Raw genomic sequence first — 15,379 nt, forward strand, 5'->3', positions numbered from 1 at the left:
AGAGAGAGAGAGAGAGAGAGAGAGAGAGAGAGAGAGAGAAGGATAGGGAGAGGGAGAAGGATTTGATCAAGAACCTATCAGCAGATTCACTGAGCTGTATATAACCCTGCAACCATTTTCACTTAGGGCAGAGGGGGAAGACCTTTCTTGTGGTCTAGCTGCAACACTTCTTTGACTGATGCTAGCAATCCAGCCTGTGATTCCAAAACATAAACCTTAAAGTCCCTGATTGGTGCAAGAGTGACGGCTGTGAATGATCCAAACCAATTGCTGTGACTGGTCAGAAACTGATGGCCATGCCTGGTCCAAATATCTTTTCTCAAGCTTCTGAGGAAGGTTGCTCTGCCAGATGCCCTGCTGTATCTCCCCTATGGTTTCACAAAATCATTACTCAGAAAACTTCCCTGGAGTTTTCAATGCCTTCTCTAAGCTGATCAGGCTGAGCTGGCTACACTAGGGAAGTAGCAGTAGGGAGAGCAGAGAGCAGAGAGCAGAGAGCAGAGAGCAGAGAGCAGAGAGCAGAGAGCAGAGAGCAGAGAGCAGAGAGCAGAGAGCAGAGAGCAGAGAGCAGAGAGCAGAGAGCAGAGAGCAGAGAGCAGAGAGCAGAGAGCAGAGAGCAGAGGCACAGCACAGGGCACAGAAGAGCAGAGACAGGGACCACTGAGTGTAGGAGGTCATGCTGTGAACACAGTGAGGCAGTTTCTGCTGGGCAGCTGAAGATACCTTAGTTGATTGGTTTGTGAACAGTCAGGGCAGGAGGGAGAAGGAGAAGGAGTACAAAGGGAGCAGAGCTGAGGCCAAAGAAGCATAAAAGACTGTAAGAAGAGACAGAAGCAAAATGGCAGGTCTTTGTTCTGGAGAGCTATCAGTCTTCATGGACAGGGGCCTCAGGCCTGGGGCTGAGAGCTATAACACCAGCCAAGACAGGAAGTGTAATGGGGTGTCGGTGTTGACTACATAGATGTTGGGTTTGAGGCTAAGCTCTCACTCTTTACATATTCTCAGTTCTTTGACCATCTGTCTAAGTGGTCACCGGTTTTGACAAACACCCATTTCTGAAAGAGACTTGTCTGACAAAGATTGAGAGGTGAATCTTCCACAAAGATAAATAGTTCAAAGGAACTTCATCTACATATCCATTTGTCAAAATATCACTAGTAGATTCCTTCAGAGAAGGTTCTCTACCTCTCACTACTCAATGGGATCCAATTTCAAGATTAATTTTGAGGGTACATAACACAGACTCTCCTTTCAATACTTATGGTCATGTATCTAGAAGTAGGGTTGTAGGTACCATACTAATCTCTTTTCTTTATTTCCTTTTTTTTTAAATTGATGACTCACCACAGTTTTCCACCGTGGTGGCAAAATTTTTCTTTTCCATGCATCAGTGAATATTAGCTTCAGTTTTCCCATATTCTCATTGACATTTAACAGTACTTCATTTTCTCAGTGGGGCAGCTGATTAGTGTAGTCATCCAATAGGTAGGAGCAGGTGTCTCACTAGTTTGATTTCCCCAATCCCTAGGATATATGGCTGTGAGGATTGTTTCTGGATCATCCAGCCACATGTTTACATTTTGCTGTGTCTTGGATTTACTATATAAACCCAATTCTCTAGGTAAAGCAAGTGCAGAATTATTGTGCTGGTGAGGTTAAGGGACAGGGCGATGTCATAAGGTCTGAGTGTTAGTGACCTTGTGTATTTAAAGATAAATTCCCCAGTGTTTCTTCACTTATTCTCTCCCATCTTTGTGGAAGGGAACAACATCTACAGCAACTGACAATAAGAATTTTCCCCCTCCCTGTAGCAGGCCAGAGTAGCCTCAAATTGATTTTTCTTCTCTGTGAGGAGAGGTGAATAACTAGACTGTGTATATCCTGTCCCTAGGCAGTTAGACTGTAATAAACATACTAGTTTTAGGTTCTGAGTTTCTGGGTTTCTAGGGTTTTGTTGATGTTATTTATTAGAGAAAACTTCTGTTAAAAGCAGAGTGGTCGGCAATATATTATAAAAATTGCTTTTTTCTCTCCTACTGTGATCTTAAGGGGTGCATCTTGTGACATTTGCTTTGAGGATGTGGTCAGTCTCTAAGGCTGTGGTTGCCCTCCAACTGCCTCTTGCAAGTATTTATAGCTGTCAAAATAACCACAACATGCTTTCAGCACTTAAAAAAATCATAGATGACGTTTTCCATTTCTGCTGTGGCTCCCATGGTCAGAGAGCAGTGCAAAATTGGGCTCTCATGAACCAAACTTTCCTGTCCTCCATTCATCTGACTATCTAGCTGTGGTGGTGTGCATCTTTGTCTTGTGTCCTCACCCCTATTGCACAACTTAGAAAAGCCCTTTGGTTTCCAGCTGTTTCACATTGATGTTTGTTGGGAGGATGAATTGGAAACTCCCAGGCTCCTTCATGCAGAACTAGAAACCAGGAGTCTTTTTTCACTGTCTTCATTTCAATCCTCATGATGTTTAGTGATGCAGTTCAACTTTTCACAGGCTTCTTGGCTATCTTTATGCTGTTGTGATACTTAACCTTGACTTTGACTTGCTTAGATTAAGAAACATCTAAATCATTTGTGTAGTATGTCTCTGTGAAGATATTTCCAGAGAATATTAGGTGATGAGAGTTTTAACATAATGTAGTGTTTAATCCTCTGGTAGATTTATAATATGGTGGTATTTTGAGATCCGATGAGAGGTAGGAGATGTCAGCCTAGACAGAAGCAGTAGTTCACTGGAAGTATGTCCCACGGGTAATCTTTCAACCCAGCCCCTCTCTGTGTTCTCTTCTCTGATTCCTGGCTCAACCTAACATGAATTTCCCCATCCTCTTTTCTACAAACCCATGATGGATGTCTTAGTCAGGGTTCTCTAGAGTCACAGAACTTATGGGTAGTCTCTATATAGTAAGAGAATTGGTTGATGACTTACAGTCTGTAGTCCAACTCCCCAACAACGATCAGCAGCAGCTGTGAATGGAAGTCAAAGGATCTGGCAATGGCTTTGTCCCATGAGGCAGGCAGGCAGGCAAAGAAGAGAAACTTGTCCTTCTTCCAATGTCCTTATGTAAGTCTCCAGCAGAAGATGTGTCCCAGATTAAAGGTGTGTACCACCACGCCTGGGTCTGGGACTTGCTTTGTTCCAGGTGACCTTGAACTCAGAGATCTCTTGGCCTGAAGCTCCTGGGATTCATAGCCACTTTGCCTCAAGATCTCCATACCAAGGTCCAGGTCAGAAACTTGTATCTTCCAGCCTCATGTTCAGGACCAAAGGTGAGCCTTCCAATTCTAGATTATATTTCATCCCAGATATAGTCAAGTTGACAACAAGGAATAGACAGTGCAATGGACTAAATTGTGAAACTGTGAGCCAAAATAAATAGTTTCATCATGTAAGTTCTCTTCATGGTTTTTGTCACTGGAATTCAAAAGCAACTAATACAATTGCTTTTTAAAGAAATGTATCTTAAAATAATTTATAGATTAAAAATCTAGATTGTCGGGTCTTTGTTAGTTTGTAGTTACTCATGTATGCTAGATATTAATTCCATAAAATATGTGAGAATAACATTTCCTTATTTCCTCAGTTTTCTGTTGCGAAAAAACATCATGAGGAAGTGAATGTATATGAGAAAATGTTTTTGGGGGCTATGCTTCCAAAGTTAGAATCTGAGTGGTGGGAACATAGCAGCCTGAAGGTAGGTGTGTGGTGGAGCATGGGATGGAGTACATGTGTGGATAATATATCTTGTTCTATAAGTAGGAAGTAGGCAGAGTACTAATTAGGGACAGAACAGAATTTTAAATGTCAAGGAGACAACTTCCCACAAGGACATATCTCCCAACAGTTGTTAAACAGTTCCACTAACTAGCAACTTGTTTATAGCTTTCAAACACTTTCATAGTCCAAAGTCCCAAGCTCTTCTGCATTGTTCCAAAACAGCATGGTCAAGTCTTTCATAGCCACACCCCAATTGCTGGCAACAAATTGTGGCTTAGATAGTTTTCTACTGCTGTGAGGAGACAATGTAGCCAAAGAAATTTATAATTTTGGGGGGCTCATGGTTCCAGAGGGTTAGTCCGTGATCATAATGGTGGAAGCATGACAGCTGGCAGACAGACATGGTGATGGAACAGTATCTCAGAACTTGCATTCTGATCTGCAAATAGGAGACAGAGAATGAACCAACTGGGATTAGCATGGGTTTTTGATATCTCAAAACCCATGCACAGTAACATACCTCCTCCAACAAGGATAAACCACCTAATCCCCTTGGTTTGGGTGTCTGGTAATGGTTATTTTACAAATTATAGATAGTTTGACATTTTAAAGGATGATTTGGAAATGCTCACAATTTTGAACAGGGAGGAACAGGTAAGATAGCTTACTAAATTTTATCCTTGAATTAAACGTTGTGTAGTCAAAATGTTAATTGACAGAAATCTTTATAATTGATACAAATTGAAGTTATAATTTCTTAAATTGGTAGAAAATTTATATTCATACAGATTTAATGTTTTCATTGGTGTGAATTTCTTATATAGATACAAAATTTGAGATTAATATTGTTACACTTTGATAACCATGCAAGTTACTTAAGAATATGAGGTTTACCAAACACAGACAATATTGTTGATGCTAAGAAGTTGAGCCTCATAAAGCTGGCTCCTGAGAGGCTCTGCCAGAGCATGACAAATACAGAGGTGGACACTCACAGCCAACCATTGAACTGAGAATGGAGTCCCCATTGGAGGAGTTAGAGAAGGGATTGAAGGAGCTAAAGGGATTTGCAACACCATAAAAACAATACAAACCAATCAGAGCTCCCAGGGACTAAACCACCATCCAAAATGTATACATGAACAGACCCATGGCTCCAGCTATATATATGAAGCAGAGGACAGAGAAGCCCTTATTCCTGCCAAGGCTGGACCCCCCAGTGTAGAGGAATGTCAGGGCAGGGGCAGGTCAGGGTGGGTAGATGGGTGGGGGAACACCCTCACAGAAGAAGGGGGAGGGGGTTTATGGACAGGAAATGTGGAAAAGGGATAACAGTTGAAATGTAAATAAATAAAAATATCCAATAAAAAATTAAAAACAAATAAAAAATAAGAATATAAAGCTTAGACCTAGTCCTTCTAATAACTACTTTACAAAATGTTTAAGATGATTAAGCAACACACATTAAAGGTCAGAGAGCAAACTCAAGTTTATGTTAGATTCTGATTTAATTTAATAAAGTACCTTCAATTTACTCAAATAGAAATGGCTAAGAGTAGCTAAGGTTTAACACTTCAAGATGCTTTACTTAGTCTTCAAAACATCAGAAATCCATAGAATGTGACATTTAATGTTATTTCATTACCAAAAGTCACTTTACTATGAGGCATGTATGCTCTGGACAGTTTCCCCATTCTCCTCCAAAGAAAAAAAAATGAACATCTTTACCTCTGGGAAGGTGGCTTATTGTGGCAAAATAGCCACAGGCAGAAATTGCCTATTTCATCTATAGACAAAATATTGTCCAGGAAAAGGACACATATGAGGAATAGTCAACTCATAGCTCTGCCAAGACAAGGTGAACAGTCCTTCATAATCCTGGTTTGCAAAGGTCTGTCAGAGATGGTCCTGGGCCAAAAGGTTGAAGACAGATGCTCCACCATAATAATAAATCATGGGGCTGTTTGTGCAGTCAATTGTATCTACATTTGTATAAGTTTAAGAATCTGTGTTTGGTGTTTCCTATTTACCCAGTTAATGTTTAAGCCATTCATAGATTATTGACGGGGTTGGTCTCATAATCAGGTTTGAGTTGTTTAACATGGGAGAGAAGTTATGGAGTGGAAGACATGGTTTTTAGATGACTTTACAGGCTAAAATGTAAACATAATCAAATGATAGATTCATAATTCTATGATGGTAGAATGATGGTAGAGTACTTTAACTGACAAATATGATGGACTGGATGTTAATTATGTATCATACTTTGTAATTTATGTGATTGTTATTATTTTGTTCAAATTAAGTTTGGGAGAAGAGGTTTGTCTTTGTTTGTGTTTTGAGTTTTTTTTTAATTGGACAGAAGAGGTGAGGTATGGAGGGTGGTTCTGATGCTAAGTTCCTGTTCCTCAATTGGTTCTTACTCAATCAATAAATATACTGATGATGGGGAAAAACCCTTAGAGTTGCGAGGAAGGATGCAGGGAGTATGGGGAGAATGGGGAGAATGGGGGAGAATGGGAAGAATGGGGAGAATGGGGAGAATGAGGAGATTGGGTTAAGTAGAAGGAGGCAGTAGTGGCCGGAGATAAAGTCAACCAGCCATGTGAGTTTTCACTGATTATGCCTGAGGTGGCAGGGGTTTAGGAGTGCCCAGTCATTGATTTAGCATAGGCACTTCTAGAATAAGTGGAGTGTGTGTGTGTGTGTGTTGGTTTTTATCTGCAGGAATCTGGGTGGGGACTGGTAGCATGGTCCTCCAGAGCTTAAAGCAAGGAAAAAATCTACATGGAACAATCCTTTAAAAGTTCCACCAACTAGGGATTGAGCATTAAAATATGTGATCCTATGGAAGTCATCCTCATTCAAACAGTCAGACTCATATTCCTTTTATCGGGTCTACTGTTACCTTGGTTGTAATAATTCTTAACCTTATCTGTCCGCTTTTGATATTTTTGCTTTTACTGACAATGTTTGCTTTGTTTTGTTTGAGACAAAGTTTAGGTATGTTGTGCCTATATTTTCACTGAGTTCCAGAGAAACTTTAATTTCTTTATTTTTCTCCCTGACCCCATGATAGTAGCATAGAGAGTTCTTTAGTTTCCTTGAGTTTGTATGCTTTGTGTTGTTTCTGTTTTTTAAAGTCCAGCTTTAATCCATGGTGGTTTGAGAGGATACAGGAGTTATCTCAATTTCTCATATCTGTTAAGGGTTGCTTTGTGTCCAGCTATATAATCAAATTTTCAGAAACTTCGATAGGGTGCTGAAAAGAAGCTATACTATCTTTGTTTTTGTTAAATGTTCTGTTGATGCTTCTTTGATAGCATAATAATTTTTGTTTAGTTTCTGTCTCAAAGAACTATCTACTAATGAGAGTGGAGTGTTGAAATCTACCACTATTAATATGTGTGTTTTGATGTGTGATTTAAGCTTTAGTAATTTTTTTTTTTACAAATCTGGTGTCCTTGCATTTGGGCATAGATGATCAGAACTGAGATGTCACTTAGTAGATTTTCTTTGATGAACATAAAGTGTACTTCCCCGTCTTTTTGATTGCTTTTAGGTGAAAGTATTTTATTAGATATTAGATTAGTTACTCCACCTTGTTTGTTGGGCCCATTTTTTCTTTTGGAAAACCTTTTACCAGCCCTTTACTCCACATTAATTTCTCTCTTTGTTGTTGAGGTGTATTTCTTGTATGACGGATCCTATTTATGCATCCACTCTGTTCGCCTGTGTCTTACTATTGGGAAATTGAGTCCATTCATGTTGAGAAGTATTAATGACAAATGATTGTTAATTCTTGTTATTTTGTTGTTGGTGGTGGTCGTCCCACCTTTTCTCTGTGTTCCTTTGGTTTGCTTATGCGAAGTTATTTATTTCCTTGTGTTTTCTTGGGTGTAATTACCCTCCTTGTGTTGGAGTTTTCCTTCTAGTATCCTCTGTAGGGCTGAATTAATGGAAAGATGTTTGAAGGCACTTTTGTTATGAAATACCTTAGTTGCTTTTTGTTTATGGTGATTGAAAGTTTTGCTGGGTATAGTAGGTATGGGGTGGTTTCTGTGATCTCTTAGAGACTGTAAGACATCTGCCAAGGCCATTCTGGCTTTTAAAGTCTCTGTTGAGAAGTCTGGTGTAATTCTAATAGTTCCATGCCTATATGTTGCTTGGCCTTTATCCCTTGTGGCTTTTAATATTCTGTCTTAGTTCTGTTCATTTAGTGTTTTATTTAACATGTGTTGGGAGGATTTTCTTTTTTAGTCTACTCTATTTGATGTTTTGTAAGCTTCTTATACATTTATAGGCATGTCTTTATTTATGTTAGGGAAATTTTTTCCATGATCTTGTTGAAGATAATTCCTAGGTCTTTGAGTTAGGAGTCTTTTTCTATTACTATTATTCTTAAGTTTGATCTTTTCATGGTGTCTCAAATTTCCTGGATTTTTGAGTTAGGAACCTTTTACATTTCCTTTTCTTTGACGGGTGTATCATTTCTTCTATGGTATCTTCTATGCTGAGATTCTCTCTTCCATCTCTTGTATTCTGTGGTGATGCTCATGTATGCAGTTCTTGTTCTCTTGCCTAGGTTTTCTATCTCCAGGGTGCTTCAGTTTTGTTTCTTTATTGTTTGTATTTCAATTTCAGATCTTTATTAATTTCCTTCACCTGTTTGACTGTATTTTCCTGTATTTCCTTGAGGGATATTTTTGTTTCCTCTTTAAAGGCCTCTATTATCTTCATAAGACTAGATTTAAGATCATTTTCTTGCAATTCAAGTGTGTTAGAATTTCTGAGCTTACTGGTGTATGATGGCTGTTTGTGGTGGTACCATATTGCCCTGGCTTTTGTTGATTATATTCTTATACTGGCCTTTACCCTTTTGACCATCCTTAGTATTGGCAGGCCTGGTAAACTTTAATGGGAGCAGGTATCTGGGCTGCCAGTAGAGCTAGCTGGTAGTCCATGATGTCAGAAGGCCTGTAGGATTGCAGGTAGAATTGGTTGTCCCTGGTAGCAGTAGACTTCCAGGGATGCCAGCAGAGCTTGTAATCTTGATGGTTTCAGGTTTCTGGTTGTCCTGGTTAATAGCAGGTCTCCAGGAATACAGGTAGAGCTGGTGATTCCTGATGGTTGCAGACCTCAGAGATTAAAGGAGGTGTGGTTCAGAAGATTGAACATGGAGGTGACAGTGCAGACCTCAAGGTTACTGGCCTTTCTGGGGACCCAGTGAGCAGGGGCTTTGTGCTTGAGGATTTCACCTGTTTGTCCTGGATGGTAGCAAGCCTCCAGGGATGAAGGTGGAGCTGCAGCCTCAGAAATCTAAAAACAGCATCTTATACACTATTTCCACGAGAGAAATGGGACAGAGTCAGAAGAAAGCTATCATATAATCAGATGAAGCAAGAAGGAAGTTAATCAAGAAGTGATGTACAGAGGAAATATGGAGAATTTGAAGAGTGACAGACCAATCACATAGTAGCCCTGGGGCTGGTAACCCCAGGCTTTTATGGGAAAAAAGTCAAGCTCTCAGGAACTGAACCATTAAATCTTTTAAGGGTGTATCTCCAGGCCTAAACAGGCCCTGTCAAGTTCACCGTTGGGCAAAGACACAGAATTAGGTCTTGATCTTTCAATAGGGCTTCTCAGAATGCCTTGGATTGGTACAGATCTCATCACTGTGGGAGAGTTCTGCCCAAATCTTTTGCAGGTTGAAGTATGAGAGCTGCCTCAGTTGCCTATTCCCTTCTCTGTAATATATCTCCTTAGTTTAAAATGGGCTTCGGTGCAACCTCCTAGCGAGTGTCAAAACTTCCCACAGAGCTGTTGTGGTGTGTGTTCCAATATACCTAAAACAATGCCTTTGTGGAGCAAGGAGTCCTTGTAGCTTCCTGGAGAGCTGTTCTGTTCCTGACATCCATTGCTTTGCATTTTGAACCTAAAACATATAATTTTGCAACATAATTATCACTTTCTGGCTCATATTTTCATCTTCTTTCATAAAGTTATTGCTTTATCACTTTTTTCATCATTCGTGATTGCCACTATGTGTGTTTTGACATTTTTTCTATATATTCCAACCCTTGAGTTTTAATCTGGAAAGGTTTGATATCAAAATAGGCTTCTAATTAAAAACCTGTCTTTATTTGTCCATTGAGACACTCAACATTACTTTCTCTATTTTCACCTTCTAAAACCCAGAATTACTTGTAATTGTTTATTTGTCTTATTTAGATTTAATGTCACATTATTTGAATAGAACACCACATTGTAATCTTTCCCTCACATTGTTTGTCTTCTCTCTCCATATATTTTATTGTGACAAAATCAAGCTACTTCTGAATTCTGATATATTTTGTGCTAAAAGTATCATTAGCACTGCTAGATTCTCCAGGAGTGCATTCTCAGAAGACTGTATTTTTGTATCTGTAGGAAGATGACTACATAACTGTGCAGTAGTTGCTGCTGTTGATAGTTTGTAAACGGCAAGTGGTCAATTTGCTTGAGGCTTATGTGGACAAATTTGTTTTTTTCCAGTTAGATCACACTTTGCAACGTAGAGGCCTTTGTAAGCTTCTTTACCAGGAACCATCTTACCTCAATATGTTAATTTCAGAAGAACGACTACAAATTTCTAGTCACCTCCAACGGCCTCAGAGCTTACAGTTAGAATTCCAGGTCTTCTACCCAGATCAAAGCATCCTGTGAATCTTCTTTTTAGAACACCAGATTCTCTCTCTTTATATTTCTAATTCACCCCCACAGATTTCATTAACTGATGGGTTACTTATTTAAGCATGCTCCGTCAATACATTTATTACTTGGCATCATTATTTACACATTTCTGCATGTAAGTCTACAGTATCTTGACAAAGGCAAGGGTTTATGGGGCAGGACCAAGCACTGTTAACACCTTTCCAGGTGAATCTTATATATAACAGAACTGAAACCTTTATAAAATATACACTCAAACTTCCACATACACAATCCCGTTTTAAACTAAGGAGATATATTACAGAGAAGGGAATAGGCAACTGAGGCAGCTCTCATACTTCAACCTGCAAAAGATTTGGGCAGAACTCTCCCACAGTGATGAGATCTGTACCAATCCAAGGCATTCTGAGAAGCCCTATTGAAAGATCAAGACCTAATTCTGTGTCTTTGCCCAAAGGTGAACTTGACAGGGCCTGTTTAGGCCTGGAGATACACCCTTAAAAGATTTAATGGTTCAGTTCCTGTGAGCTTGACTTTTTTCCCATAAAAGCCTGGGGTTATCAGCCCCAGGGCTACTGTGTGATTGGTCTGTCACTCTTCAAATATGGTTTGTTCATTTTTCAGGAAATGTATGCAGAATCACTTAAGATAGACAAGTCAGGAAACTCCTCCTCAGTGTTTGAAATCTTAAGTTTAGATGAAACATGAGACAGAGCCCTATGCCTGGCATTGAGTGAAATGACTGTTTACTAACAGTGACAGCTGAGGATATTTCACTAAGTCATAAGTGAGCTGTGAGACCCTCACACTAGCTCCCCCTGCCACAGTCATCTTGGTGGTAGAGAATAAGTGTGAGCCCCATGTTGTATGTACACAACTCCTGTCTCCTGGAACTTACAGCCGACTTAGTGTTGCACTGCCATGTCATTGTGAGTGACTGATTCAATTCTTCTCTGACCATAGAAGTGACTTTAACAAAATCTTTGCTTTTCTCCTTCACGTGTGATATGAGTATGTCAGATTTGGCATTCATAGTCCTTCCTCTAAGGCTCTCAGTCTGAAAACTGTTGGGGAAGTTAACACATCCCATTGACCCTAGTCCTCTACTCTCTGAGCTCTGAAAGATGAAGTCCTTTCACTCAGGTGAATGATGTTATATCCAAGCAAACCTTCAGAACAAGGATGAGAGAGAGGTACCCATGGTTCCTTCCTCATTGCTTCTATTGTGTCAGCCATATTCTTGTCCTTATTCCCACATTCCACACCTTCCTTCATGACATAAATATTTCAGGATTTTTGAGCTTCGACTAGTGTCCAATATAACTATATACTTGGATGCATTGACTTTAATTTTTAAAAAACCCTAACAAAACATATTGCATTATAATTCCACAGACTTCGGAGGGGAGGTTATGTTTTAAATCCGAATTGGAGATTGAGTGGTTCATTCCGTTTACACTAACCTTTGCCTTGATTTAATAGCTGAGAACAGATGGTTAAAGAGCTGAGAACAAAAATGCTTTTTCAGAATTTTTTCAAATCATACCATGTGTATGGAAAAACCTTCAGCTTTAAAGATAAAAATAAGTAAAATGTGAGCATAATAGACCCAGTTTTAAAACCTTTTTCACAAGCGTGGGTAGGTGTGGCCACAGACAGCATAGTTGACAGCGGATACCCCTTTATTCATTTCACATCACAGATCATTGAGTTTGTCCTCACCTAGAGGTCAGTATTACAACTCTCATTTCTAATGGATGCACCAGTGCTCTATGCTGAATTACATTTAGCCAACACCCAAGGGCTCAGGTGTACATCACCTCCATCTCCCCGACAAGGTAAGTGACTTTATTTCTTAATTTGGCATTTGAATATCATTGAGAGGTAAGCATTTCCTGTCATATTACAGTGTTAAGTGATTGCTTTGGGATAGTGAGATGATTCCTCAAGTAATAGTACTTGCTGCACAAATCTGACACCCAGAGTTCAATTCCCAATACCTTTGGTGGGGAGATAATCACTTCGTGAAAAGTGTTCTCTGATCTCTACATTTAGTGTAGCATGCACACATCTGTAGACACACACACACACACACACACACACACACACACACACTCACACACACTCAATCATGCACAAACACAACAGATAACCACAATCAAAGAGAAAAACTTAAATGTTATTTAATTCTAGGAGCTCTTGAAAGATAAAAGGCCTTTCTCTTGTCAGTTTCAGAAAGACCCTGAAGAAATCATATTTCATATTTATGATCATAAAAATGGTTTTAATGATAGTGCAGACTTACATCCTGCCCATCCCAGATCCTGGCACAGAACACAGACTCTGTTTCAGCTCTACTGCAATTTCATGCCTTGTATGTAGTATTGGGGAAAATCAGTTGTCTTCTTTGCCAGAACATTTAATAATCTTCATGAAATAGTGTGCAAGACTGAGGCAATACTCAAAATAATAGCATGGCATGAGGATTATAAAGAGGGACCAGAAACTGAGGTAATAAATGTGTCAAATTGTCATGAGATAGTACTGCATTCTGTGGCCTAACTGGGTTTACTAAGATCAATAACTGCCCCATTTTCAATTTGGCATTATTCCTATATTGTGAGAAGTATATGATTATCAATATTAAAGGATGTTTGGTTAGGAACTATTGTATTATAAAAGTTAAAATCAGAAAAACATCTTAGAGTTATTAAATCAGCTTCATCATTATCTTCATGTCAGGGTTAGGAGAAAGTGGAGGCTTTGATAGCGCTAGAAGGATTTGAGAAAGCCAGTGTGCTAGAATGAAACACGCTGCCTTCTCCTTGTGTTTCTGCCTAGCAAAAGTAGAGGAGGGGCTCATTTAAATGGAAATAAGAAAATGAAGGTTGAGAAAGGCAAGGAGATTCCATCAATAATACTACTATCCATGATCCAAAATCAAGAGGTTAGAAAATTTGTCTACTCTCATTGTGATTATTTTTCTACACACATCAGCTTGAATGTGAACCTGAAGGACAAAATAAGTAGAATAAGTCATTGAGGTCTGTGATCCAAAGTGAAATAACTGAACCAACCTGAACCAACTGAACCAACCCACTAACTAGATGGTTCAAACTGGGAAATTCACAGCACAGGGATTAGATTTCTCAGCAAACAAAATGCAAGCAAGCAAACAAAAAAGAGCAGAAAGAGGAACAGGGGCAGTTATCTGCTTTGTGACCAAATGACAAAAGTTTGCTTTAATAGTAGGATGAATAAAATATGTACAGAGACCATTCATTCATTCATTCAATCATCCATTCATAACCACCTACTATGTGTCGTAATTTCTTTAAATAAGATCCAGTTGTAAATTAATGTGAATATTTTTTCTTATAGGATTTTATGAATGTGTAGGTATTCGATCATTAAACACCTGTATCAGAGACTGTGTGATGTAGAATGCTAGCAAGAAAACCACTTAAATGAAAATTAAGAATTTTGCTGTTAGTGCACCATGTCATATAGTATAATCAAGGCAAGCCTTCCTTCCTGGAGTCCATTCCTGAAGGACACTGGGGACCAAGTTTGAGTATGTGAAAGATGTCACCTAGGAAGGTGAACCCAAAAATGCAAAGGAAGAACTTGCCTATGATGTTGCACGGGAACATGCATCGTCAGTGTGTGGCAGAGATCAAGTCAGGAGGAATGATGACAGGTCGAAAAAGATTTGGAGGTCATTTTACAGGTGCTAATGTTGAGGGAATCCATTAAAATGTGTTGAACAGTGGAGAATACTTAGCAGTGTCTGGAATAACCAAAGCAGGCACTGCCACATAATCAAGCCTCACACAGCCTCTTCACTGTTCAGTGACTCTTCCTCTCAGTCTAAACTCATGTAGAGTAGCTCAAACAGGTCAGGATGTGTATGCAGTTCCTTACACTTTAGTGTGAGGGAGTAGTGATTTCTAAAATCACCCAAACAGTTTTTTACTTTCATTAAAAAAAAAAAAACACTTTAAGAAGGACAGGAAATAGTTACTGTGTATTGAATAGTGCTTTGGAGCAGACATTGTGCTTTGGAAATTATAAGAATTGTTTCATCAAATTCTAAAAGTTTATGAAGTAGATATTGTCCAGTCATTTTACAGAGGTGGAATTCTATGGTTTACGAAGGTCAAACATATTCCCCCAGTAAGATATTGTTCTGCATCGTACTATGATAACACTGAAATATGATGGTTCTGATTTTTGTAAAAAGCATCAAAATAGTACCTATATGAAAATAAGATTATTTTACAAAAAGTTAAATAAGGGGAGAGAGTAAAAGGGGAGAGAAAAGACAGAAATGTGAAATAATGCTTATACATTATACTGGCTGGTTTTGCGTGTCAACTTGGCACAAGCTAGAATCATCAGAGAGAAAGGAGCCTCAGTTGAGGAAAGGCCTCCATGAGCTCCAGCTGTAAGGCATTTTCTCAATTAATGATTAAGTGGAGACAGCTCAGTATGTGGTGGGCGGTGCAATCCCTGGGATGAGAAAGCCCTGAGAACTAGGCAGTAGGCAGTATATCTCCATGGATGGCCTCTGCATCAGCTCCTGCTCCCAGTTCCAGTTCTGCTTGAGTTTCTGTCCTGACTTCCTCCAATACCCTTTCTTCCCCAACTTGCTTTTTTTTTTTTTGGCATAGTGTTTCATTTCAGCAGTAGAAACCCAAAGTAAGACAGGCATAACATGATAAATGTAATTCATTAGATTTATTTACCATGCTTAGTCATGCTGTGTCACCCTAATGCTCAGGAGAAGTTGTAGGCTGACATACATATATGGTTTTTCTCATATTCAGGGTATCTCTGGGGCCTTAGAGTTTTCTCTGGTGTCTGCTTTTGCCTCCTTGTCCATTAACACAGCATGTCTCACATAACAGGAATTACAATTCATGCTGCTATTTCTCAAGTC

At 39.2% G+C, this 15,379-nt stretch overlaps 1 protein-coding gene across 3 annotated transcripts in view; it reads left to right on the forward strand.

The window, feature by feature from the left end:
• Positions 1-2,238: 2,238 nt before the first annotated feature.
• Positions 2,239-15,379, forward strand: part of Klrb1 (killer cell lectin-like receptor subfamily B member 1) — a 29,111-nt gene continuing 15,970 nt past the window's right edge. Inside the window, exon 1 of one of the 3 annotated variants that reach the window (XM_087659359.1) lies at positions 2,239-3,278. In XM_087659359.1, coding sequence (XP_087515485.1) covers positions 3,263-3,278 — 16 coding nt within the window. In that variant the 5' untranslated portion in view covers positions 2,239-3,262. Of the gene's footprint in view, positions 3,279-12,130; positions 12,276-15,379 lie in introns of those variants that run through there. The other 2 variants (XM_087659360.1, NM_001085405.1) reach the window with 2 other exon arrangements.

This window comes from Rattus norvegicus, chromosome 4 (assembly GCF_021556685.1).
Source record: "Rattus norvegicus strain SHRSP/BbbUtx chromosome 4, alternate assembly SHRSP_T2T, whole genome shotgun sequence".
Taxonomy (NCBI): Eukaryota; Metazoa; Chordata; class Mammalia; order Rodentia; family Muridae; genus Rattus; species Rattus norvegicus.